The sequence below is a fragment of the Gymnoscopelus braueri genome (genome assembly GCF_963280865.1).
Source record: "Gymnoscopelus braueri genome assembly, chromosome: 10".
NCBI classification, from domain to species: Eukaryota; Metazoa; Chordata; class Actinopteri; order Myctophiformes; family Myctophidae; genus Gymnoscopelus; species Gymnoscopelus braueri.
In genome coordinates this window covers 11,746,535-11,769,864 of record NC_137611.1, presented here as the reverse complement: position 1 = coordinate 11,769,864, position 23,330 = coordinate 11,746,535, and the positions used below count along the sequence as shown (strand labels likewise).

General features: G+C 46.0%; 2 protein-coding genes across 2 annotated transcripts; both read left to right on the top strand.

Moving 5' to 3' along the window:
- Positions 1-354: 354 nt before the first annotated feature.
- On the top strand, positions 355-22,750 carry aknad1 (AKNA domain containing 1). The gene is made up of 21 exons (XM_080439422.1): positions 355-482; positions 1,042-1,406; positions 2,166-3,370; positions 4,010-4,084; positions 4,168-4,288; positions 4,689-4,915; positions 5,140-5,199; positions 5,370-5,503; positions 6,013-6,199; positions 7,866-8,053; positions 13,888-14,061; positions 14,617-14,773; positions 16,132-16,229; positions 17,008-17,237; positions 18,290-18,416; positions 18,600-18,767; positions 19,765-19,880; positions 19,997-20,242; positions 20,837-20,954; positions 21,406-21,574; positions 22,464-22,750. Exons 2-21 carry the CDS (start codon positions 1,181-1,183, stop codon positions 22,638-22,640), a joined length of 4,203 nt encoding a protein of 1,400 aa, XP_080295548.1. The 5' UTR covers positions 355-482; positions 1,042-1,180; the 3' UTR covers positions 22,641-22,750.
- LOC308092763 (kinase D-interacting substrate of 220 kDa B-like) lies at positions 9,451-13,275 on the top strand (the record flags this gene model as incomplete). The annotated part of the gene is made up of 1 exon (XM_080438865.1): positions 9,451-13,275. The coding sequence occupies exon 1, from the start codon at positions 9,517-9,519 to the stop codon at positions 13,273-13,275; it is 3,759 nt and encodes a 1,252-aa protein (XP_080294991.1). The 5' UTR covers positions 9,451-9,516.
- Positions 22,751-23,330: the final 580 nt, after the last annotated feature.

The following is a 23,330-nucleotide window of genomic DNA, read 5'->3' as shown; positions in this document are numbered from 1 at the left end:
TTAAACACAATGATTGACAGTTGGGAGCAACAAATGCAGACTTGTTTAATCTGACTGAGTTGGGGGGGGTAACATGTTTTTGTAGACACTTTTACGTTCTCTACTCTAATGTCTGTGTAGAAACAAATGACAAACCTTGCAAAGTCACATACTTACTGTTCTTATATTGTTTACTTTGTTGCTGGGTAACCAAGATGAAGCCTCCATTGAAGAAGAGTCAGTGACTCTTCCTCGATGGAGGCTTCATCTTGGTTACCCAGCAACAAGCTCCTCCCACTGCCCAGGGTCCAACAGCAGACTCGCAGCGTTGCACTGTACATTATTAATAAGCCACAGAACACAAGCCTACCCGTGTGTATCTATGTAGCGTAACACAGAGAATGGGGTAAATGCAGAGTTATATCAGGCACAAGAGAAAAGTTGAAAGTATTTTATGCGCAGGCCGGCGGCAAAGATGATGAAGCAGCTGTGAATTACAAAGGGTAAGTTATACTTTACTTATATTAAATATCCACACTGTGTTGTGGAAGCAGTATTCACATGTATGAAATCTAGTCTTATGTCAGGTACAATCTGAAAATAGAGACATATTGTTAAGGGGACAGTCAAGAGAGTCAAGTGAAGTCCAATCTGCACAGTAGTAAATTATAGCAGCACACAGTATCGTTCATGATCTGATCATCTGCACGAACACATGCCTTAGTTCCAGAAATGCAGATGAGCTAGTTTGTCTACTCTACACATGTGCATGGCAGTGATGATGACACACACACACACACACACACACACACACACACACACACACACACACACACACACACACACACACACACACACACACACACACACACACACACACACACACACACACACACACACACACACACACACACACACACACACACACACACACACGTCCATGCACAAAACTCTCAGGTGAACTCCTACCACAACCACACTGACATCACATCATGCATCTACCAACACCCGCACAATGCTTTGATTGTTGAATAATTGAAGGCTTAACACTTTTTGATCCAGTGTTGTCTGTTCCGCAGGCCTGCGTTGCTAAGGAATGAACTGGAGCTGCAAGACAGTACGCAGGCCAGGGGACTGAGGAGGCTGAAGGACAGTTACTACACACACATCGCGTCTCAGAGGGACAGTGTCCAATCTGTCCATGGAGGGAAACCGCGAGGACTCCTCGTCGGATGACGTGGAGGAACAGGACAGGTCGTCCTCCTCGCGCCGCTCTGCCGTGCTGTGGGAGCGCTGCATCCAGCAGAGCATCATTGTGGACCTGAGCGAGGACGAGAGCTTCCACCTGAGTGATCTGGAGAGATCCTTCGCCGTGCACGTGTCCCAGGCAGAGTCTGGTGCCGCTGAGGCCAGCACCCATCTCGCTGGTAAGTCCCACCTGCTACATAGTACAGTCATTCAAATCCGATGTTTTATCAGACCGTTTCATCTGGATTGAGAAATCCTTCTGCGCTATGTATACAACCTTATACAATGACCTAGCAGTGCATACCGACGGTATCCATTCCAAGGAGGGAGCAGTTCTTTATAGCTGTTGTTAGTGGTGTTGGAGGCTGGCGCAGGTAAAGTACATATACTGTGAAAAGAACTGTGTGTACATCCAGAGAAACCGTATGATGTTGTAACAATCTCTTAATATTGGGCTTTTGTTATGCTTTGTACCATAAAATAGTTGATTTGTAGCACCCCCCCACCACCCCTACACACACACACACGCACGCACGCACGCACGCACGCACGCACACACACACACACACACACACACACACACACACACACACACACACACACACACACACACACACACACACACACACACACACACACACACACACACACACACACACACACACACACACACACGGGCACTCACTCAGTTTACACACACACTCAAAGGACAACGATGGATAAGCTCTCAAGCTTTATTGTGTTTTATCCTTTTGACAGATATGTAAGAAGAATATGTTTATTATAGATAGGCTTTTTGTCAGTAAAAGATCAATCTATCAAAGATATGCAGCGACAAACAAGTCTATGTCTGCATGGGAAGGTCTAATGTTTAAATACATGTCTGTGACACACAGCAATTATCCCATTACATTGTTTACATTCTCTTTCACTTGCAGAGAATGAGGAGCTGTCAGCTTCAGAGGACTCGTCAGACTGCAGCAGCGCCAGCAGTCCGAGCGAGAGGGTGGTGGAGGGTAAGACCAAGAGCAGTGTGACGCGCGTGTCCCCCCAGAGACACAACACAATGATGGATGACGCACCCTTTTCCCAGGCCCGCGAGGACTCGGGGCAAAATACCAGCGATGAAGATCAAGAGGACCTGCCCTATGACGGTGAGCTCCGTAGCACTGACTCGAGCCACAGCAGCAGCACGGAGAGGAACTCAAACACCAGTTCTGATGGAAGAGAAACTCCTCAGGCGAGCCCCGGTTCTCCTCATCTTCCTGAATTGACTGCTGCAGGTAAAGACGTTCATAACGTCACACAAAGTTGCTCTCCCGTGGAGGTCAGTGTTATAGAACCATCTGTGCCAACCGAGGTTCGATGCAGTAGCCCGGCTGATAAAGCCCAAAAACCAGACATGACCCAGCTGCTGTTCCGTCACTTCTCACAGGAGGACTTGCTGGGCTCGGGCAGGCTGATTGAAGCAGAAACCATGCCGGAAGTGTCTCTCCTGGAGAGCGCGGATGAGACTTTACTTAGCAGGACCCTAGGAGGAGGCACCGCTGTGGACATCCGTAGAAATGCAGGTGATTCAGACCCATCTTACAAAAGAAGTGAGAGCACAATTGGTAACAGTGAAAGGGACGTCTGTGAAGGAAATGGACACAAAGCTGGCGACGAAAGCAACACCACTTCAGAAATATCAGCAAGTTTGAGGCAGGAGGTTGACGGATCGTTCAATAATGCCACCTCTTCTGCCACTGACAGTAATGCATCAAACGGTGAAACTGAAAGCGGTGGTTCCGAGCTATCCAGGACAGAACAGGACAAAGAAGATGATACAGGTCAGAGAGTCCACCTGGTGCGGACCAGGTCTTTCAGTGAGTTGAAGTATGGCCAAGGTCAAGTTCATTACCCCCTCCCTGACTTCACCAAGGTTGCCCCTAAGGTCAAAATCCCCAAAACTCCTTGCAGTCCACCCAGACCCATTGCTCAGCCCCCCAGCATTATGTATAGAACCCAGTCGTCACCAGGAATACTGGAGGTGATCAGCAGAGTACTGGAGGATTCAATTCAGCCCTCGGAGAAGCCCTATGTCTTAAAAGACGAGAGCAAACTGACAGACACTACCACGCCAGCACTTGTGGATCACCTTCAGGTGATACTCCTGGAACTCTTTTGCCCTCTTTTATGTACCAGACCAGTGTTAACTTTGATCATTGTAATGTTAAAGTAATGTTGAACTTCAGTAGAACCTTGGGTTTTGTAACTACTGTACCTGGCCATGATATAGTATGTCCATACAGTATATTGCCACCATCTTCTATCTTAATCTGTTGCAAAAAGTAATAGTTCCATTCACTCTTATTGTCTGGAGAAATAGGTCTGAAAACTACACTTTTAGCACATACGAATGTGAATGCAAACAATGCGGAATCTGCCAATATATAAAAATGACTTCTAGTACGTATTTCTTTCCACTTATTTCGGCTACATATTACATCAACATTAGTGACCTATTGATTTTCTGTCAAGAGTAATATAACTAAATGTACATTGGCTAAAAAGTGTGATTTTAAGACCTGTTTCTCCATACAATGAGAGTGAATGGAATCGATACTTCCACTTCCTCGATCACAGAACACAGTTTGCAACTGATAAAGATTTTGGAAAATATTTGGACTCATCATATCATGCCGAGGTACCTGTATACAACCCAAGGTTTAAGTGTAGTGTGGAAATTGTTGACCTTGGCTTGTGTCTGCTTTATTATAACCGTTTGTTCTTCCAATTCTAGGCTGAATATGATAAATTACTGACTAAGTATGCCGAGGCAGAGAACCTCATTGATCAGATGAGACTAGGAACCATAGTAAGTAAGGGATCATTTCCAAATTTACCAAACAAGATCTCAATAAACTATAAGCGACATCATTTATGAATCTGTTTTTATAGACTCAGGCTCCCTCCCACTCAGACCTTCTCCTTGAGATAGAGTGCGGTTATCCACAGGACAACCGAGGTGACGGAGGCCATCTTGGATTAATGTCTTCTTCCCTTCCTCCTGCAGGTACAGGTAGGTCTTTGTCATTCGATATTATGACAGGTCCCGTCTCTGCCTCACTAACAAATTACACAGAAGCAAAGGGCTCTTGGTTACCTTGGTGACGAATGGGGTCAAATGACACAGTTCTTGTTCCACAAATATATCAGCAGAGCTCCTTGTGGAACACTTTACATGAGTTTCATTGAAAAATTATGATCACATTAAACAGTCTGGGACCATTTTCAGTTTTACATTACACATCATTTCATGCAACAAATAACGGTGGAATTGATAATTCCCTTGTCTATTTCTTTGTCCTCCTCCCAAGGTCAACACATTATGCTCTGTTTGAGCATTCATTACATTTACTGAGAGATTACACTCATCCACTTAAATCCTTTCAGTCAGTTACATGGTGTTTTTTTTACAGCCAACTTCATTGAGAAGGCTACCCACCAGAGAAACAGTGAGCAACTGAATGCAATGTCTTCCACCCAGCTCAAACCCCAGAGTCCCAGCGATGGAGAAAGATTGACTGATGAGCTAAGAGACTTCATCAGCCACTTCATGCAGAAGGTCGTGCTTAACCATACTTCTCCGTATGATGGACTGTGCATGCAAAAATTGCCGATCCAAAAGCTCACAAGGCATCGCATTGTGAGCTTGTAGATCAGATCAGCTATATTAGCTATCAAACATTTTGGGGGGAAAATGTTGAATATGTTTCTGACAAAGTTTGTACATTTTAAAAGATGTGCCTACCATGACATGCTCAAAATAGTGAAGCAAGGTTGTTAACACATGAAATATGTTGATAAGCTAGTTATGTAGTTCCATAAGCTGGTTACTGAAGTCTTTTTAAACATAAACCTTCCATTCAGGTGAAAGAATTCAAACTGTGTCTCAGCAGCATGTCACTCAGCATCGCAGAGCAGCAAATGGCAAGTACTAATTCTTAAAGTATATACTTGAGTAATTTAGCAAATAAGCACGCATTGATTTTACAGCATGCTTCCCTAGTGCGCTCACTGCGCTGACCTTGGTATGTTATTATTACATATTTCTCAACATCTGTCTGTGTACTGTACTATCTGTGGATGTGTGTGTGCAGATGTTGCGGAGTATGATGGAGGCCCAGGACCAGTTGCAGAGGAACTACCTCAGTAAGAAGGAGGAGCACAGAGCTCTGGAGATGCAGAATTACATGGGCCTATCCAGAAACACTGGCACCTTTGACCCTGACAGGTCAGACTTCACTTGAACTGTTTCAAGTCCCCTCATTGTGTGATTCGTTTGTTTCAGTTGTCTGTTTAACCTGTTTAGAATGCAGTGTTTTTAATGCTACGTATGCTGAGTGGGTAGAGAGGCTGTCTGGTAATCAGAAGGTCACCGGTTCACCCCCTGGTCTTCCCCAGTCTATGTTGAATCGTCCCTGAGCAAGACACTTAAACCTTAACTGCTCCCCGGGCACTGTGTTAATAGTGCCCACAGCTCCTAACAGTTACAATAGGATGGGTTAAATGCAGAGGACACATTTCAAGTACTATAGTGCACATGTACAGTGACAAATACCCCAATACAACTAAAGAGGACTAGATTATTATAAATATTTCATTCACATGAAAAACATTTTTTTCGGGCAGTGCGTGTGTGCATGCACGTGTCCTTTTAGGTTAGGCTTGTGCGTACAGTACGTGCACGCGTTCTCATGTCGGGTGTGTGTCTTTATGTATGGATGTGTGTTTGCTGTGCAGGCTTGTAGAGGGGGATATTTTCAGGCTAGGGATGCACCTGGAAGACTTAAAGGAGGTCATAGACAGGAATCTGTGTGAGCAACTGTCCCCTCCCCACTCATCCACCCCATCCACACCCCTGTCACTGAACGCGGAGCCAGGCCCTCCCTTCCTAATCACACCCTCCCTTACACCAACCCAGCATGAGGTAACTCACTCATTCGCTCACTCACTCGCTTGCTCGCTCGCTCGCTCACTCACTCACTCACTCACTCACTCACTCACTCACTCACTCACTCACTCACTCACTCACTCACTCACTCACTCACTCACCCACTCAATCACTCACTCCTACTCTCTCTTTCATTTGTCTCAAGTTGGCAGACAATCAGAGATCTAGACTCTACCTACGATTCCCTAGACACATCAGTAGGCAGAGATCTCTGATGATCTGCCCTTTCATTAAAGTGCCCTTTCTTGGACCGCCGCTAGCCGAGTGGTTAAGGCGTGTACCGCATGGGCTCTGATGCCTGGCAGCGATTCCCGGGTTTGATTCCTGAGCCCGATGGACCTTTGCTGCATGTCACTCCCCGATTATTTCTCCCTGTTTCCTGTCTCTCTTCACTGTGAACTATCAATAAAGGCAGAAAAAGCCCCAAAAATATTAAGAAAAAAGTGCCCTTTCTTCCTTCTCAACATATTTTTTGCCAATTCTTACCCCCAATTTAGTTGTTATGCCAATTCCCAGATTACTGTATGTCACACACTTGTAATTTTGTCACTAGTACTGTAGTGCTGACCCCTTCTGGTTGGTCTCAGGCTGATTGGTCCTGAGGATGGTATTGAAACCACTTGCCTCCTCTGATACCCATGTCCTGCCATTTCTTTTCACCTGCCAGTGAGGAGCTTCACTGGGAGAATGTAGCATGTGTGGAGGAACACACTATTCCTCACAGTGTTCAACGCCCCTGCTGCACCTTTGACCAACCTGTAGTTGCTAGTGCAGCGACAAGAAATAACCTCCCTGTCTGTCTGTCTGTCTTCCCTCCCACCAACCAACACGGTCAATTATGTTTGTTGGGACTCCTGGCCAAGCCAAATTCTCCACAGAAGATTCAAACCCCTAATTTCCGCAGTTGTGGGCAGGAACTTTACCCCTGCGCCACCCGAGTGCGCCTCTTTCATTTCCTCTTTATGTTTCTTATCCATACATTCTTATCCACAACTACTGCATGTTTGTTGTCATCCCTGACTCAACCACTGAACCACATGAACCCCAGTGCCCCTATTCTGGGGCAAACATTCAGCGAAAATAGGTCAGTCTACAAGCTCACAACACGTTGCAATTTGTGTTGCGTCGTGAGCTTGTAGATTGGCTATTTTCGGCAAAGAAATTTGGAGTAGAGGGAAAAAAGGAGCACACCAATTATAGTCAGTCAACTAAGTACAGTATATTGCTTGGGGTTAAGTAGTTAAAGAAAAAGTGATTCACCCCACCGTCTGAATCAATAGCCTATATATCCCGAGTTAAAAAGCATGGCTTTGACTGCAGTTGACATGCATTTGCTCCAAGAAGTGAATGTGCGAGTCTGTAACGCGCAACTTGCTTTTGTCCAAAAGAAGCTCCCAATTTGTAACTGCATCCCTGCCCTGCTTCCTGTGTGTGTGTGTGTGTGTGTGTGTGTGTGTGTGTGTGTGTGTGTGTGTGTGTGTGTGTGTGTGTGTGTGTGTGTGTGTGTGTGTGTGTGTGTGTGTGTGTGTGTGTGTGTGTGTGTGTGTGTGTGTGTGTGTGTGTGTGTGTGTGTGGCGTGCGTGCGTGCGTCTGTGTGAGTGGGTGTGAGATGACCGCAAATTATCTGGCTCTCATGTTCCAGGGTTCAAGCACATGTTTTTCCACTCTGGGTTATGAGATGGTGAGGAAGAGGAAGGAGAGTGGTGGAGAGGAAGAGGACGACGCAGAGACCAGGGAGGACCTGGGAGGAGACGAATCAGAGCAAAGCAGTGAGGTCATAACCACAGATTCTGTGGCCAACAGCGCTGGCCAGAGTAGCAGCCACCCACGGTAATACACTGATCTTTGTCTTTTTAGTTTAATTAAAGCCACAATCCGTACGTTTTATGGTTGTCTCCTTCTCCTCTCGGAGAGATGTTTATTGTAGTTCGGACATATCATTGTCCGAACAATGACAACTACTTATTGACATTGTCAACCATTAGGCGTCTTACCTTGACACCAAGGTGTGACACCTGCATTTCAGAGCAGTTGCTCTGGGAATGGTAGAGGATATTGGTGTTGAAAGTACAACTCTAGGTACATTTATATGAATTTGATGCTCTCTGAAGCTTACAAACTACAGAAAGGACACAATTTGTCCAGTTGACCATGGTACACTCTGATGTATTCGAGTTTTCCTTGCTTATTGTAAATCGCTCTGGATTAAGAGTGTTTGCTGAATTGGTGTACATTTCTCAATGGAAGGGTAGGGAGATCCCCTCCAACCACTGCTGATGTGCTTGTTATATTGTATCAAAACAGAAACATCTTACTTAATATTAAGTCTAAAAAACACAAAAAAATGTATACATTATATGGGACTTGATGTGTCATTTATGAGTTATCTATGATTATGTCTATGACATGTCTATAATGTATGGGCAAGGTTTCAAATCATTATAAAATGTATGTTAAATGAAAGGGTTTAGGGTTGAATATATTTAAGAGTAAATATTAGTAATTGTGTAAGAGATAAGTAAATATGTGGGGAACAAAATAACGGAGGTACTTTTGTTGCGTACTGGCAGTGTGCACACGAAATGTGGCACTCTGCTCTGCTGACAGCACACACAACAGAAACTGTGTGCCTAACAACCAATAGTGGCTCTGCCAAATCTCTCTGGGGGGCCTATTGTTGATGATGGTGACCCATTCGATTCGAGGTCACTAACTTGACACACTGTCATATTGCATTGTACAATGTGTTTATTTCTGGTCAGCTTACGTAGCAATACCACCAGTAGTACTAGTCACTGGTACGTGACTAGTACTGGCTCTACGTGGCCCTACGTGACTAGTACTGGATTGGCCCTAACGAACACACTGCCCATTACTATCAATGCCGATTTGCACTGACATTGTGGATCTCCATATATGGGCATGTGACATCAGACACAACAGAAGCCGTGGCCTAAAAACACCGATTTAGGGCTGTGTAAGAGCAGCTCGGGGCAGGGTATACAGTAAATACAGAAGGTAACTTTGACGGCCGTTCAAAGTTGTGGAAGTATTTTTCCCTGAACTGGAATTGAAATATTGAGCGGCGTCAAGTGGTCCAGCCTGGATAGGTGGAGGACTTCAGTGAATATCTCTGCACTTTAAAAAGTGGTATGCAGCTGGTTAGCAAGCAGCCACCCACCTCTCTGAAGACGCCCTCCCTGAAGATGACCTCTCTGACCGCTGTGAGAGCCCACCTGGAAGTGTACAACAAAGCGGTGGACAGCAGGAGCGACAATGGACAGACTCGGCTGATGGTAGCGGCAGAGCAGGGCCAACTGGAGACCGTCCAGGAGCTTATTGGGAGGGGTGCCAACACTAACCTGGATGATGTGGACTGCTGGACGGCGCTGCTCTCAGCAGCCAAGGAAGGACACATGGAGGTGGTGAAGGAACTGCTGGACAACAATGCCAACCTGGAACACAGAGACATGGGAGGGTGGAGTGCTCTCATGTGGGCAGCCTATAAGGGTCATATAGCCGTGGTGCAGCTGCTATTGGAGAGAGGAGCCAACCCCAATATCTTTGGTCAACACAATGTCTACCCCATTATCTGGGCGGCCGGTCGAGGCCACAGCAAGATTGTCCACCTCCTGCTGCAGCACGGGGCCAAGGTCAACTGCTCGGATAAGTATGGTACCACTCCATTGATCTGGGCGGCCAGGAAGGGCCATTACGACAGCGTCACGCACCTATTGGCCAACGGAGCCTACGTGGACCAGGTAGGAGCGAATTCGATGACTGCCCTGATCATGGCGGTGAAGGGCGGCTTCACCGAGGTGGTCAAGGAGCTGCTGAAGATCAACCCCAATGTCAACATCACAGACAAGGATGGAAGTACAGCACTGGCTATTGCTGCCAAGGAGGGACACATTGAGATCGTCCTGGACCTGCTGGACGCTGGCACCTACATCAACATCCCTGACAGAAGTGGGGACACGGGGCTGATCGTAGCAGTGAGGAAAGGTCATGTGGAGATAGTCCGAGCCCTGTTGAACAAATATGCCGATATTAACGTCAGAGACCAGGATGGAAAGACTGCCCTCTTCTGGGCTGCTGAGAAAGGAAACGCAACCATGGTGAGGGACATCCTGCAGTGCAACCCAGACACCGAGAGTTGCACCAAGGATGGAGAGACGCCTCTTATCAAAGCCACCAAGATGAAGAACATAGAGGTAGTGGAGCTGCTGCTGGATAAAGGAGCCAAGGTGTCTGCTGTGGACAAGAAAGGAGACACTGCCCTCCACATCGCCATCCGTGGAAGCTGCAAGCTGGCTGAGCTGCTCCTGAGGAACCCCAATGATGGCCGCCTGCTGTACCTTCCCAACAAGGCTGGAGAGACACCGTACAACATCGACTGCAGCCACCAGAGGAGCATCCTCACACAGATATTCGGAGCCAAGCACCTGTCTCCCTCTGAGTCAGATAGGGACATGTTGGATTATGACCTGTATAGTAGTGCCCTGGCAGACATCCTGAGTGAGCCCACCATGCAGCCCCCCATCTGTGTGGGTCTGTATGCCCAGTGGGGCAGTGGCAAGTCCTTCCTGCTGCAGAAACTGGAGGATGAGATGAAGACGTTTGCGGTGCAGCAGATCCAACCATTGCTCCCGTTCTCCTGGCTTGTGGTATTCCTCACACTGCTGCTGTGCGGCTCTGTGGCACTGGTGCTGAACTTCACCATGGACCCCTCTCTGGCCATCACTGTCTCACTGAGTCTCCTGACACTGCTCTACATCTTCCTTGTGCTGGTGTACTTTGGAAGCCGTCATGAGGGTCAGAGCTGGAACTGGGCCCGGGTCATAAGCACCTGTCTGGCCCGCCAGGTGGGCTACCTGGAACTGTTACTCAAACTCATGTTTGTCAATCCCCCTGAGCTGCCTGAACAGACCACCCGCGCCCTACCTGTCAGGTTCCTGTTCACAGACTACAACCGCTTGTCCAGCATGGGAGGGGACACCTCCATGGCAGAATTGATCGCCACCCTCTCAGACGCCTGTGAGAGGGAGTTTGGCTTCATGGCCACCAGGCTCTTCAGGGTTGTCAAGAACGACGAGATCCAAGGTAACAAATGGAAGAAGACATGTTGTGTTCCATCCTTTGTGCTGTTTGCAGTGACCTTGGGCTGCCTCATCACTGGAGTGGCCTTGCTGGCTATCTTCAAGGTGAATCCAGAGAACCAGACTGTAAATGTAATGCTAGTAGCCATGGCCATCGTGGTGGGCCTGGCTCTGTTGCTCAACTGCAGGACCTGGTGGCGGATAGCATACTCTGTCCTCAACTCCCAGAGGAAACGTCTACACAGCGCTGCCAATAACTTGCACAAACTCAAGAGCGAAGGATTCATGAAGGTACTGAAGCATGAGGTTGAGCTGATTTCAAAAATGGCCAAGACCATTGATAGTTTCACCCAGAACCAGACGCGTATGGCGGTCATCATCGACGGCCTGGACACATGTGAACCAGACCGAGTGCTACAGATGCTGGACACGCTGAGGGTGTTGTTTTCCAAAGGTCCCTTCATCTCCATCTTTGCCAGTGACCCCCACATCATCATCAAGGCCATCAACCAGAACCTCAACAGCGTGCTGAGGGACTCCAAAATCAACGGCCACGACTACATGAGGACCTTTGTCCACCTTCCCATCTTCATCGACACCCGCGGCCTTAGCATGGCCAAGAAGCTCTGCACGGCAGCCCCCTCCAACGGAGACCTCATCCACTGCAAGGACACACGCCGGCAGCGTCACATCACCAGGCAGATGTCCTTTGACCTGACCAAGCTGTTGGTCACTGACGACTGGTTCAGTGACATCAGCCCCCAGAAGATGAGGAGGCTACTCAGCATCATCTCTGTCACCGGACGTCTGCTGCGAGCCAATCGGATCATCTTTAACTGGGACTGCCTGGCGTTATGGATCAACCTGACAGAAGAGTGGCCCTACAGGACATCATGGCTCATCCTATTCCTGGAGGAGACCAATGGAGTGTCTGACCAGGTCACACTGAAGACTATCTATGAGAGAATTTCCAAGAACATCCCTACCACCAAGGAAGTGGAGCCCTTGCTGGAGATCGATGGCGACCACCGAAGCTTTGAAGTGTTCCTGTCCTCCAGGACACCTGTCCTCACTGCCCGGGACGTGGAGATGTTCCTTCCCTGCACCGTTAACCTGGACCCCAAACTCAGGGAGATAATTGCAGACGTGCGTGCGGCCAGGGAGCAGATCAACACAGGAGGAATGCCCTATCCCATGCAGCCCCTACAGGACAATGTGTCTCGCTCCCCATTGGTTTATCGTCAGAACTCTGCTGCCTGCTCACCAACAGGCTCCTTTGCCGGCACGCTGGCCCCCCAGCTGCACAGCACCAACTTCAGTGGCATGACGGGCACTCAGCACCCCTTCTACAACCAGCCTTATTTCCCCGAACATGTCTATCACCTGCCAAGGCATTACTCCCACCATGTCCCTTCACCCAACTCCCCTCCCTACATTAAACCACAGGGCCACCCTAAGGACAACACCAGTGGACTTGTCTTTGGCTCTGGGGCCCCGGTAGGACTACTCTGCTCTCTGAACTCGGATGCCGTTTGTGAGCATCTCAAACAGCTGGATGGCATCGATCCTAACATGCTGCCTCGGTACATGTCCACTATCAAGAAGGCCAATGTGAATGGCAGAGTGCTGTCCCAGTGCAACCTGGAAGAACTGAAGAAAGAGATGAAGATGAACTTTGGAGACTGGCAGCTCTTCAGGACAATGGTGATGGAGCAGCGGCACGCTGAGAGCCAGGCTCTGCTTCAGCACGAGTCAAGACCTGCCAGTGAGCAAGGCAACCATGGGGAGGCCAGCAGACACTCCAGGGCTCCCCAGCACAACAGAGGCACCTTCAGCATTAACCTCAGAGGAGCTGGGCTGGCCTCCGAGACAGAACAGCAACCCACCCTGGCCGGCGACAAACAGCAGGCAGAGCACCACAATGCCTACTGGGAGTACAACGCGCTGACCTAGCTCGAGCAGTGGGGGAAAGAGGCCTGTCCAGCCCCACCCTGGACAATTCCAGGGTCCAAGCCTTGATGACACTACAGATTGTCATCGGGTTGTGGATGCCCTGGACCCCATCAGGGAAGGTGGCAGTGGCTCAGGAGGTGGATCGGCTGGTTGGGAATTAGATGGTTCTCAGAGCGACACTTGGGTGAGGTGAATGTAATGGCCACTGTGAAGCGCTTTGGATAAAGGTGCCATATAAATGCACCATTTGTTATTTGTTTTATCATTTGAAGAGGATGAGAAGCAGGACGACAGCATCTCATCCAGGGCCCCAGGCTATTTTGGGCATGTCATTATAGGTGAGAAATGTAAAAACAGCAAAAATAGCAGATATACAAGCTCACAATGCCTCACATTGGAAATCGAGCTTAAGTTCTTAATGCGTGCGTGACACACGCACTTGTACTTGCTTGCTTGCCGCGTGTGTCTGTTTACGTGGTCGAATGACAGGCCACGTTCCCTAGCCCTTCCTGAGGGCGGGTCGTGTTTCAGGTACAGTGTTGGTGTCAGATTCCTCAGGGGACAACAGTGAACGGTCTGTGTCAGTATGTGTCTGTCTTCTTTCTTACTCAGACATGTAGAAGATTCTGTAGAGGGACCGGACCTCAGTATAGGTGAGGATGACAAGGATGAGGAAGAAGGGAGGAGCTCCGTCCTGACCGAGGGAATATTCAACGAAGATGACATCTTATCATATTTGACTGGATCGAAGTCACCCTCGACAGACAGGCGGTGGACCCCTGAAAGGTCAGTGTTATGGTATCGAAGAGTACAGGGCCATGACTTAACTCTTAACCTCTTGTTTCTGTCTGTGCTGCTTAACCTCTGCGTCTGGGCTGGTTTTGGATCACCAGTGAATAATGCAGAGCCAGTGCAGACTAATCTGTCTTGTAATCCTGCCACGGTGTAAGTAAATGAGATACAGTATAGATGGGTGCCGCAGTCAGTCTGGAAAACAACATTGTCATACTGCAGGGATGGAGCTGTGTCTTGCAATGCCGTTGAATGACTGTCTATTCACTGTTAACAGCAGCACACTCAAGAGCAGCTCTTAATAAATGCTTGAATCAATGTTTGCATAGTCATATGTACATGGAGTGAATATGGCATACTTAAATTTTCTGTAGGTTAGGTGCCGCGTCAAAATCGAGCGGGAAAAAAGGCTTTCCTGAATATAGTCCAAAGTAAACATGTTAGGAGGTTCCTTATTTGAATTGATTGATTGATTGACTATGTTGCATTAGATCACAATTTATTTTCAGAACATGACGTTGTTGATGTTTGTTTGTTTGTTTGTTGCAGTATTAGCACCCAGTGCAGCGGTGTCCTCCTGAGCCCGGACAGTGAATGTGATCTGGGTGCCAGTCTGAGTCTGGCAGTGGCTCTCTCCTATTCCTCTGATGCTTTGAAAACCCACAGCCTCTCAGAACCTACTCTGACCACTGCGTCCATATCACAGGTCAGCAGTGGTGTAAAGTAACTAAGTGCATTTACTCAAGTACTGTACTTAAGTAAAATTTTGAGGTACTTTTACTTTACTGGAGTATTTCCTATTTTCAATACTTCTACTGCTACTCCACTACATCTCAAACAGAGACAAATATTGTACTTTTACTCCACTACAATTATTTGAAAACTTTAGTTACTCGTTACTTTTCAGATATAAATTATTATATTATAAAACATACATTAACCACTTTAGCCCTATTTTATACATAGGCTATTTGAAAATAGCCGACCTACAAGCTCACAACGCATCGCGATGCGACACGTTGTGAGCTTGTAGATCTGCTATTTTCAAACATTTTAGTACTTTTACTTTTGGTACTTTAAGTACATTTTGATACCATGAATACTTTTATGCTTTTACTCAAGTAAATTTTGAATTCCGGAATTGTACTTGCAACAGAGTATATTTCTACAATGCAGTATTGATACTTATACTTAAGTAAGAAATGTGAGTACTTTTTCCACCACTGCAGGTCAGCCACAGTGTATACATACAGTACGTACAGTATGTAGTAGTAGTTTCATTAGCTGGCCTACTTGGACCCCAATTACTGTATGAGTTGGTGTGAATCTGATCCTTGTTATGCAACACCTTTTCAGTGTTCCTGCGGTATTGTATAACATCATTGTTTAGATTGCTTTGTAAAGGCTAGTTTATTCACTTTCGATCAGTGTCAGTGTGGGAAAAAAAAAACACGGTTCATTGTGTTGGTATTGTTAATTAGGTCGGCTATTTTCAGCACGCAACATCGTCTACGGCGGAGCATATTTAGTCATTTTTGTGTTACTTTTCGCAAACTGTTAATAAAGTATTCAATCAATTTCAAGTTCACCACGCCCGACAGCGTGGTGCTTCCCCTTTACCAATGTTGGCTGAATATCCACTGCCTAAATGCAGTGGTGTAAAGTAACATGTACTCAATTTTGAGGTACTTTTACTTTCCTGGAATATTTTAAATTTTCTATCCTTTTACTTCTACTCCACTACATTTCAGAGACAAATATTGTACTTTTACTCCACTGCAATTATTTGAAAATGTTAGTTACTAGTTACTTTGTGGATATTATTATTTCAAAACATACATTCAGCCCTATTTAAACTTTGGCTATTTGAGAATAGCCGATCTACAAGCTTGCGATGCGACGTCACGATGCGATAGGTTGATAGCTTGTAGATCTGCTATTTTACTTTGTAACAGTGTTTCTACATTGCAGTATTGATACTTAAGTAAAACATCTGAGTACCTTTTTCCACCACTGCCTAAATGCATCTCAATGGACTGATGTTTGTCTGTTTTCGGAATGCAGAGGGACCTGAGCCCAGCAGAGACAGACAGTGGATTTGGAAGCACTTATTTGAGTCAACCTGGTTCAGGACCATACCAGCCACAACTACTCACTGACGGGTAGAAAAATGAAACTACTGATTTTTATTGTATATCATCTTGTGCTGTATCATGTCAACGTGAGAGGTTTATTGCGCCAGCTGGCCATATTTCAAACTTAGCCTAGTTACTAAGTTGAGTCTTGCTGAATTACCAAATTAAAATGGGTTGTGTCACATAAGGTAGTTTTTACACAGCTTAGTTACAAGTAAATATGTACGCCTATACCAACTAGCAGGTGTAACCACAATGCCTGTTGTGTAAGTTAGCTTGGGCTGCCCAAGTTACCTCACATACTACTGTGGAAGTTCTATCATAGCTTGTGAGGTGGCAGGGAGTTCCTCATTAACATTCTTAATTGCTTTTTGATTGGAAGCAGCTGGTAGATGTCTCCTGGCAACTGATTCACTGACTGTACACATTGAACACATTGTGCATTGTGCTCTGCACAATGCTCTTAAAGGGATGGTTCACCCCAAAAAACGTATTTTCTATTAATTACACACCCCATGAATCCTTGAATTCATGGAGATTGTTTAGTTTTTGTCGCATTCCTGAGCCAATAATTTGATGATGGGTGTATTTGTGGTAGGAGACTCAAAGAGACTCGTCTCCTTTGAGTCTCCTGCCCGGATACATTAGCATTTATTGGCTTGAATTCAATGCTTCATGGGGTGTGTAGTTGATAGAAAATAAGTCATGTTTTGAGTGAACTACTCCTTTAAGTTTCAAACGACGACGCTCCGACCACTCTGAATTTCCGAACGACCGCGAGTAAGTTGTGTTCTTTCATCTGCAGTGTGCAGGCCCACAGTGCTGGGGTAAGCGGGTCCGACAGTGAGGGCTCCTGGTCCAACCTGCAGACAGCCATCCATCCTGCCCCGTCTCCAGAGCAGCGCAGAGGCAGCCTGCCGGAAGCTTTCCATCCAGCCACACCTACAGGCCAGCGGAGGGGCAGCTGTCACTCCGCTGTCCAAACACAGCCCGGTGCACACCTGCGGGTGGAGAGCCCCGCCACGGAGCCCCGGGGTGAGGATGAGACCCGGTTCTGTTTGTGGAAAACAATGACACAAACTAACGTACAGTATGAATGAACTAAGTGCATGAACGCACTGCATTAAGCCCTGTATATATATACTTTGGATGACGAATAGCGAAATAACGAATAGCGAAAAAAATATATTTTTACGCCGTGGCATCTCAGAGACGAGACGAGCCGTCTATAAGAGGGTGTGTGTGTGTGTGTGTGTCTGTGTGTGTGTGTGTGTGTGCGTGCGTGCGTGCGTGCGTGGAGCTAATCTCACAAACTGCAGGACCGATCAGCTACAAATGTCTTGTGCACACTGCTAGTAGGCCACAGAAGTGCAGTACCTTTGCTTTTTCACATGTATTTTATACTTTTAGAAGTATTTAACATTTAAATGTTAATTGTTATAATGGAAGTCAATGGGGCTGTGATCATGCTGACACTTAGACGATTAGACGACTGATGTCATAGATCAGTGGTTCTCAACCTTTTCAGGCCGTGACCCACCAAAATAATCATATTTGAACTGGGGACCCCCCACCCTGACAAGCACTTGGAATGTAGGAGTTGAGGCATTACATGTTGTTTGGCTCGGTTCCACAGATAAATGTTGTGAAAATAGCAGATCTACAAGCTCACAATGCCTTCCTTTGCAAGGCATTGTGAGCTTGTAGATCTGCTATTTTCAAAATTCTTGCTTCTTATATTATTTGATGATTTGGCCAATGTTTGACCGGTTCTTATAGTATAGTTTGTTTATTACTATTGATTCAGTAATGGTATTTCCCCCCCTTTTTTTAGATATTAAAAAGGTCTTAAAAGTCCTTAAATTGTCACTTCACTGTCATCTGGGGACCCCCCCAAAATCATGTCGGGTCCCGACCCACAGGTTGAGAACCACATAGATGACTGACGTCCCAGATCCACATTGGAGCCACAATGCCATTCCCATGTGGATCCCGAGATCCAAATTATTTTATTTATTTTATTTTATTTGCCCAAAATAGGGACGCCAAGGTTAATGTGGTTTAACATATAGTTTGTTACCTCTCAGGTGCAGACCTCCACCTGCCTACGCATTTCTCTCAGCACTTAAAGAACAGCCAATCAGAACCCAGACTCAGTGTCGCCATGTATTCACCGCAAGGAGACAGTGACCTGCACACGTGTTCTTGTAACAGGTCAGTGTACAACAAGATGGCACAGAGATGTTTCACTATGTTACCTTTCCCATTACTTTTCCCATATGCCAACCAATACCAATACCGCATGTGTACTGTTACTGTACTGAATGCAATTTTATTGAAAAGACTATGACTAAAACTAAATCTAAGTTTTCTGTCAAAATGAACACGTGTTTCCAGTGAGGCGATCCTAGCCCTGCAGTCCGAGGTGTCGAGACTGAAGAGGGACCTGGAGGATGGCCTCGTTCAGCTGCCTCATCTGACCCAGAGGATGGACTACCTCACCTCCAAGTACGACCGCAGGCCGAAAACCAGGTCCAGGGGCCACCACAGACCAACTTCTAACAGGTAAAGAGTCTGGTCCTGTTGGGTGGGTGGGCGGATGGTACAGTAGGTAGGTAGTAGTGATGAGCGGGTCGACCCGTAACCCGCGGGACCCGCGGGTCAACCCGCGGCGCGGGTAGGTCGAGTCAGGATTTCAGAGAAAATTATGCGGGCTGAGGGTGAGCGGGTCAGCCGCTCTCCACGAAAAAAAAAAGAAAAAACCCTATTTTGACCAACATGCTTGTTTATTCAGCCCATGACAATGTTGTGCTACTGTAGACATTTAAAGGGACTTTGGGTACTTAAAGGAGCGCTATATAATATATATATATATTCCCACCGCGGGTCGCGGGGCGGGTTGAGCCATAGATTTATATATGGGTTCGCGGGGCGGGTTGAGGCGGGTCGCGTTCCGTCGCGGGTTGGGGCGGGGCGGGTCATGAAAAAACCCGACCCGCACATCACTAGTAGGTAGGTAAGCAAGTAGCCTTGTGAACCAATGGTTCCCGAGCCATGTGTACCATACATAGCCTGGGAAACCAGACAAATCTGCCAGTGCAACAAAACAAAATAAAAATAGACAGGCAGACAGGCAGGTAGGTAGGTAGGTAGGTACATTGTGCCCTGCAGTGTTGATTTCGTCGACAAATAAAAACTAGACTAAAATGTTAGTGAGGGACTAGTGGAGAAGAGATCCAGTAGAACTAAAAGACAAGTCATTTTTTTGTTTGGTTGCGCTCGCGTGTTCCGCTCTGAAAATACAAGCTGCAACGTGTTGTGAGCTTGTAGATCAGCTATTTTCAGCATGCAACCAAGTGTAAAATCAGCCATTACGACGCCATCATGGCCTGCCAAAATACGTTTTAGTCGACTAAATCAACTGTAGATTTAGTCGACTATAATCTTATGATATTTAGGCGACTAAAACTAGACAAAAACATTTCAGATGACTAAAATATGACTAAAACTAAATGGAATGGAATCAACACTGGTGCCCTGATGCTGTTGCTGTGTGTTTTAGTCTGAGAAAGACATCAGTGAGCAGGTCTGAGAGAGACAATGGGAGCATTTCTAGCCCCAGTCCGGTCAAGATAGAAGACTGGATCTCCACAGACATGGACCCCAGCAAAAGCAAAGGTACACCACCACCACCATATATAACTAACTACTGTATGGAAATTACAGTCTGATTATTACATGTCGAGCCTGCTCACCCTGTATTCTAATTTTGATCCTTTGCTTCCCGGGTACAGACAGTGGTGACACGGAGACCTCTGAGATCCTGCTGCAGTTCCACAGCTCGCCAGCAGGGAGCAGGAGAGACTGCGTCGGCCTTTACTCAGCCTTTGAGTTGCCTGGGAAAACTCAGCAAAACAAGATGCTCTGTGACAGAGGTCCTCCAGGGCCTGAGGAAAACTGCTCAGCCTTGGGCGTCACCCACTCGACTTTAAAGACAGGGAAGAGGGGTCTCACTTACAGAAACGCCGCCCCCAGAACAAGTAAGCAACTGTGTTCTAGTTCACAGGTTTTCAATCCCCCCAGGGGGGGCAGCCAAGGGGGCAAATTGGAAAGGAGATGAAAAGAAAAAGAAAAAGAAAAAAGCTAAATGTAAATGGTACATAAAATGTAATTTCAATTCTAATAGACCAATTATTTGTTTACCAACATTGACACTGGACGCACAGGTGATTGTTTCACGCAATCAATTCTCAACCTGTTGTTTCGGGGTGCGCTGGTGTCAGTGCACCCAACCCCCTCTTGTGTGTTGGCTAGTGAGGCGCGTCCTAGCGAGACCTGACAGAATGGGTTTCATTGAGCGCATACTGGTTGCGCACATACTGGTTCTTATCAGTGTGACGTTGTCTGTTAAGGGGTCTATTCAATTCATAAGGTTATTGTGCCAGTTTAACCAATTTCAACAAACATTTTCAAATAATATAGTGAATCTACAAGCTCATTTTGGCTCGTTATAGGCAAGAAATGTGTTCGCTGTGAATGCAGGTGTGCCTTGAAAATTTTACTTGCCCACTGGTGTGCCTTGTGACAACCTGCCAGTTTATGCAAGACAGTGCATCTTATATGTTTCTGTGTAGCAGCAGGGGACACAGAGAGGGTTTCCACGCAGGGCTGGTTCTCCGCTGTCACCGCTCCCTCTTCCCAGAAGCCCCTGCTTCAGGTCAACTATGGCTCCTCCTGCAGCCTGCCTGCCAGGTGACTGCACACACTTTCCCGCAACACACACCCTGACTGAGACAAACACTTTGTTATCAACGCTGACTCATTGAAATCAACATGGGCGTCTCCTGTTAAAAATGAACTTTGTTCTTACAGGGTTATTATAGTTACCTGAAACTACCAAAACTAAAAGGGAAGTATTTTTGTAATTTGAAGCATAAAAAGAACTATGACTAAACTATGACTATGATGAAACTAATATGAACAATGCAAAAATATAGTTTTTCCACCAAGATGTCATACATTATTTCATCCAACCTTTTTCATCTTCTATTAATCAAGACTTTCCTCTGTACCTGAAAGACTAAATCAAAACTAAACTAAAACTAGTAAATTCTTCAACGAAAACTACTTATGTACTCCGAAAACTGAAACTGAAAAAAATATATAACTGGTGCTCACACCAACAACTGTCATCCTACATCAGCTACAAGGTGATGGAGCCGCCGTCAGAGTGTGGGTCCCACCACAGGAAGAGATCCACCCAGTCAGACACAGCACTGCTGCCCAGCAACGTCTACTTCCAGCGGACACCTCCTCCGCCCTCGGTCCCTTCAAAGACGGTCAGCAGGACCAGCAGACGCAGAGGTTGCAAGGTGAGATGTTCTGTGGTACCCTACCCTCACGCATCAATATCAGCGAATCTCGCAAAACCGCTGGACCGATCAGCGCCAAATGTCTTGTGCACACTGCCAGTACATGCCACAGAAGTCAGTGGGGGTTCTGATCGGGCTGAAACTGTGCCCAAATTTGGAGTCATATGTCATACTGTAGGTATGGCATAGATCAGTGGTTCTCATCCTGTGGGTCGGGACCCTCAGGGGGGGTCCCCATATGATTTTTAATACCTCAAAAATAGAAAAAGAAAAGACAAAGACCAATACTGTATCAAAAGTAATTAACACTATACTATAAAAACATCGGTCAAATTGTTAAATTATATAAGAAAGAGGCAAACACAACACAATATTTATCTGTGGAACCGAGTCAAACAAAATGTAAATGCCTCGAACTCCTACAATTCCAAGTGTCAGGGTGGGGGGTCCCCAGAACTTCAAATAGGATTATTTTGGGGGGTCTTGGCCTGAAAAGGTTGAGAACCACTGTCATAGATGACTGATGTCGCAGGCTGGTCATTTGAATATTGAGATCCACATTGGAGCCACCCCTTCCCACGTGGATGCCGAGATCAACCTCATCTATATTTGTCTTCATATTTTTTTTTAAACATTTTTGAATATTTGCCAAACATAGGGACGCCAGGGTTAATATGGTTAACGCTCATTCTGACACACTCTCATCCATTCTCATCTCATGTTTCCGTGTGCGTTGAAAGGTTTTAATTGGTCTTATAGAGCTGAGGGCCTTGCTCAGCATGTTGAAAGAATCAGGAAGCCTCACAATGTGATATAAGCACTATTTAAGCATTTATAACATTACCAAAAAGACATATTTGAAACTGGTGTGTTTACCGCTATCTCCAAGGAGGAGGAGATGAACAGGACCCTGGACCGTGCCATCGAGGCCGCACGCTACATGAAAAGGACCACCGACCACATGGCCAAGAGTCTGTCTGCTGACCTGGCCAAGGCTCAGCTCGACAGAAAGATGCACACTCACAGCATGCAGCCACTAGGGGGCAGAGACCACAACACCTTATAACCAACACCCAGAGTACAGTGTTCTTACCCTGGTAACATCATCAAGCATGATGAAGTCCCAATAAAACAACAAGTACTGTTTTATCTAGTTTTGAACATTGTCTGTCAAATGAAAAAAAGAAATAACGTTTTTTTATGGAATCCTATAAGAGTTTTATTTATTAAATTGATTATTTATTGTTGTTGTCGTTGAAAAAAATATATATTTTCACACTTGACCGCATAAACATTCTACAGTAAATGGGTCCAAGTTTATTTCCTGTTCCTGCTGTGTTTGTGAATATCAGTAGCTGACAGGAGATGATAAACTTGGACCCAAGGTGTTTCCTAGCAATGCAATTAATTACACGGACAAGATGTAGTTAGTGGGACAAACTTGCCAATGTAAAATATGAATTCTTTGAAAACGAGTACCTCTGTAATAATCTTCTGAGATTCCAAAAGGTAAATACAATACAATCCTTTCTCTCACTAGGGCAGTGGTTCCCAAACTTGGGGTCGGACCCCCAAATTATTTTGGGGGGTCCCCAGATTATTAGTTTAATATGCAACATTGTTTTCTCACTCAACAGTAAACAAACCAACATACAAGTGTATACAGGGTATCTGCACATTTCTAAAGTAAAAATTGTGTTACTTTTAAGACCTTTCTAATACCAAATTGGCCAAATTGTCAATAATCAGCCGATCT

What these genes read in the sequence shown, in the direction of transcription:
- aknad1 (XM_080439422.1), top strand. Translation starts at nt 1,181, where the DNA reads ATGGAGGGAAACCGCGAGGACTCCTCGTCGGATGACGTGGAGGAACAG. An exon ending in CCACAACTACTCACTGACGG is followed by an intron (nt 16,230 to 17,007) that starts GTAGAAAAATGA and finishes TTTCATCTGCAG; the next exon opens with TGTGCAGGCCCACAGTGCTG. An exon ending in GCAGACGCAGAGGTTGCAAG is followed by an intron (nt 21,575 to 22,463) that starts GTGAGATGTTCT and finishes GCTATCTCCAAG; the next exon opens with GAGGAGGAGATGAACAGGAC.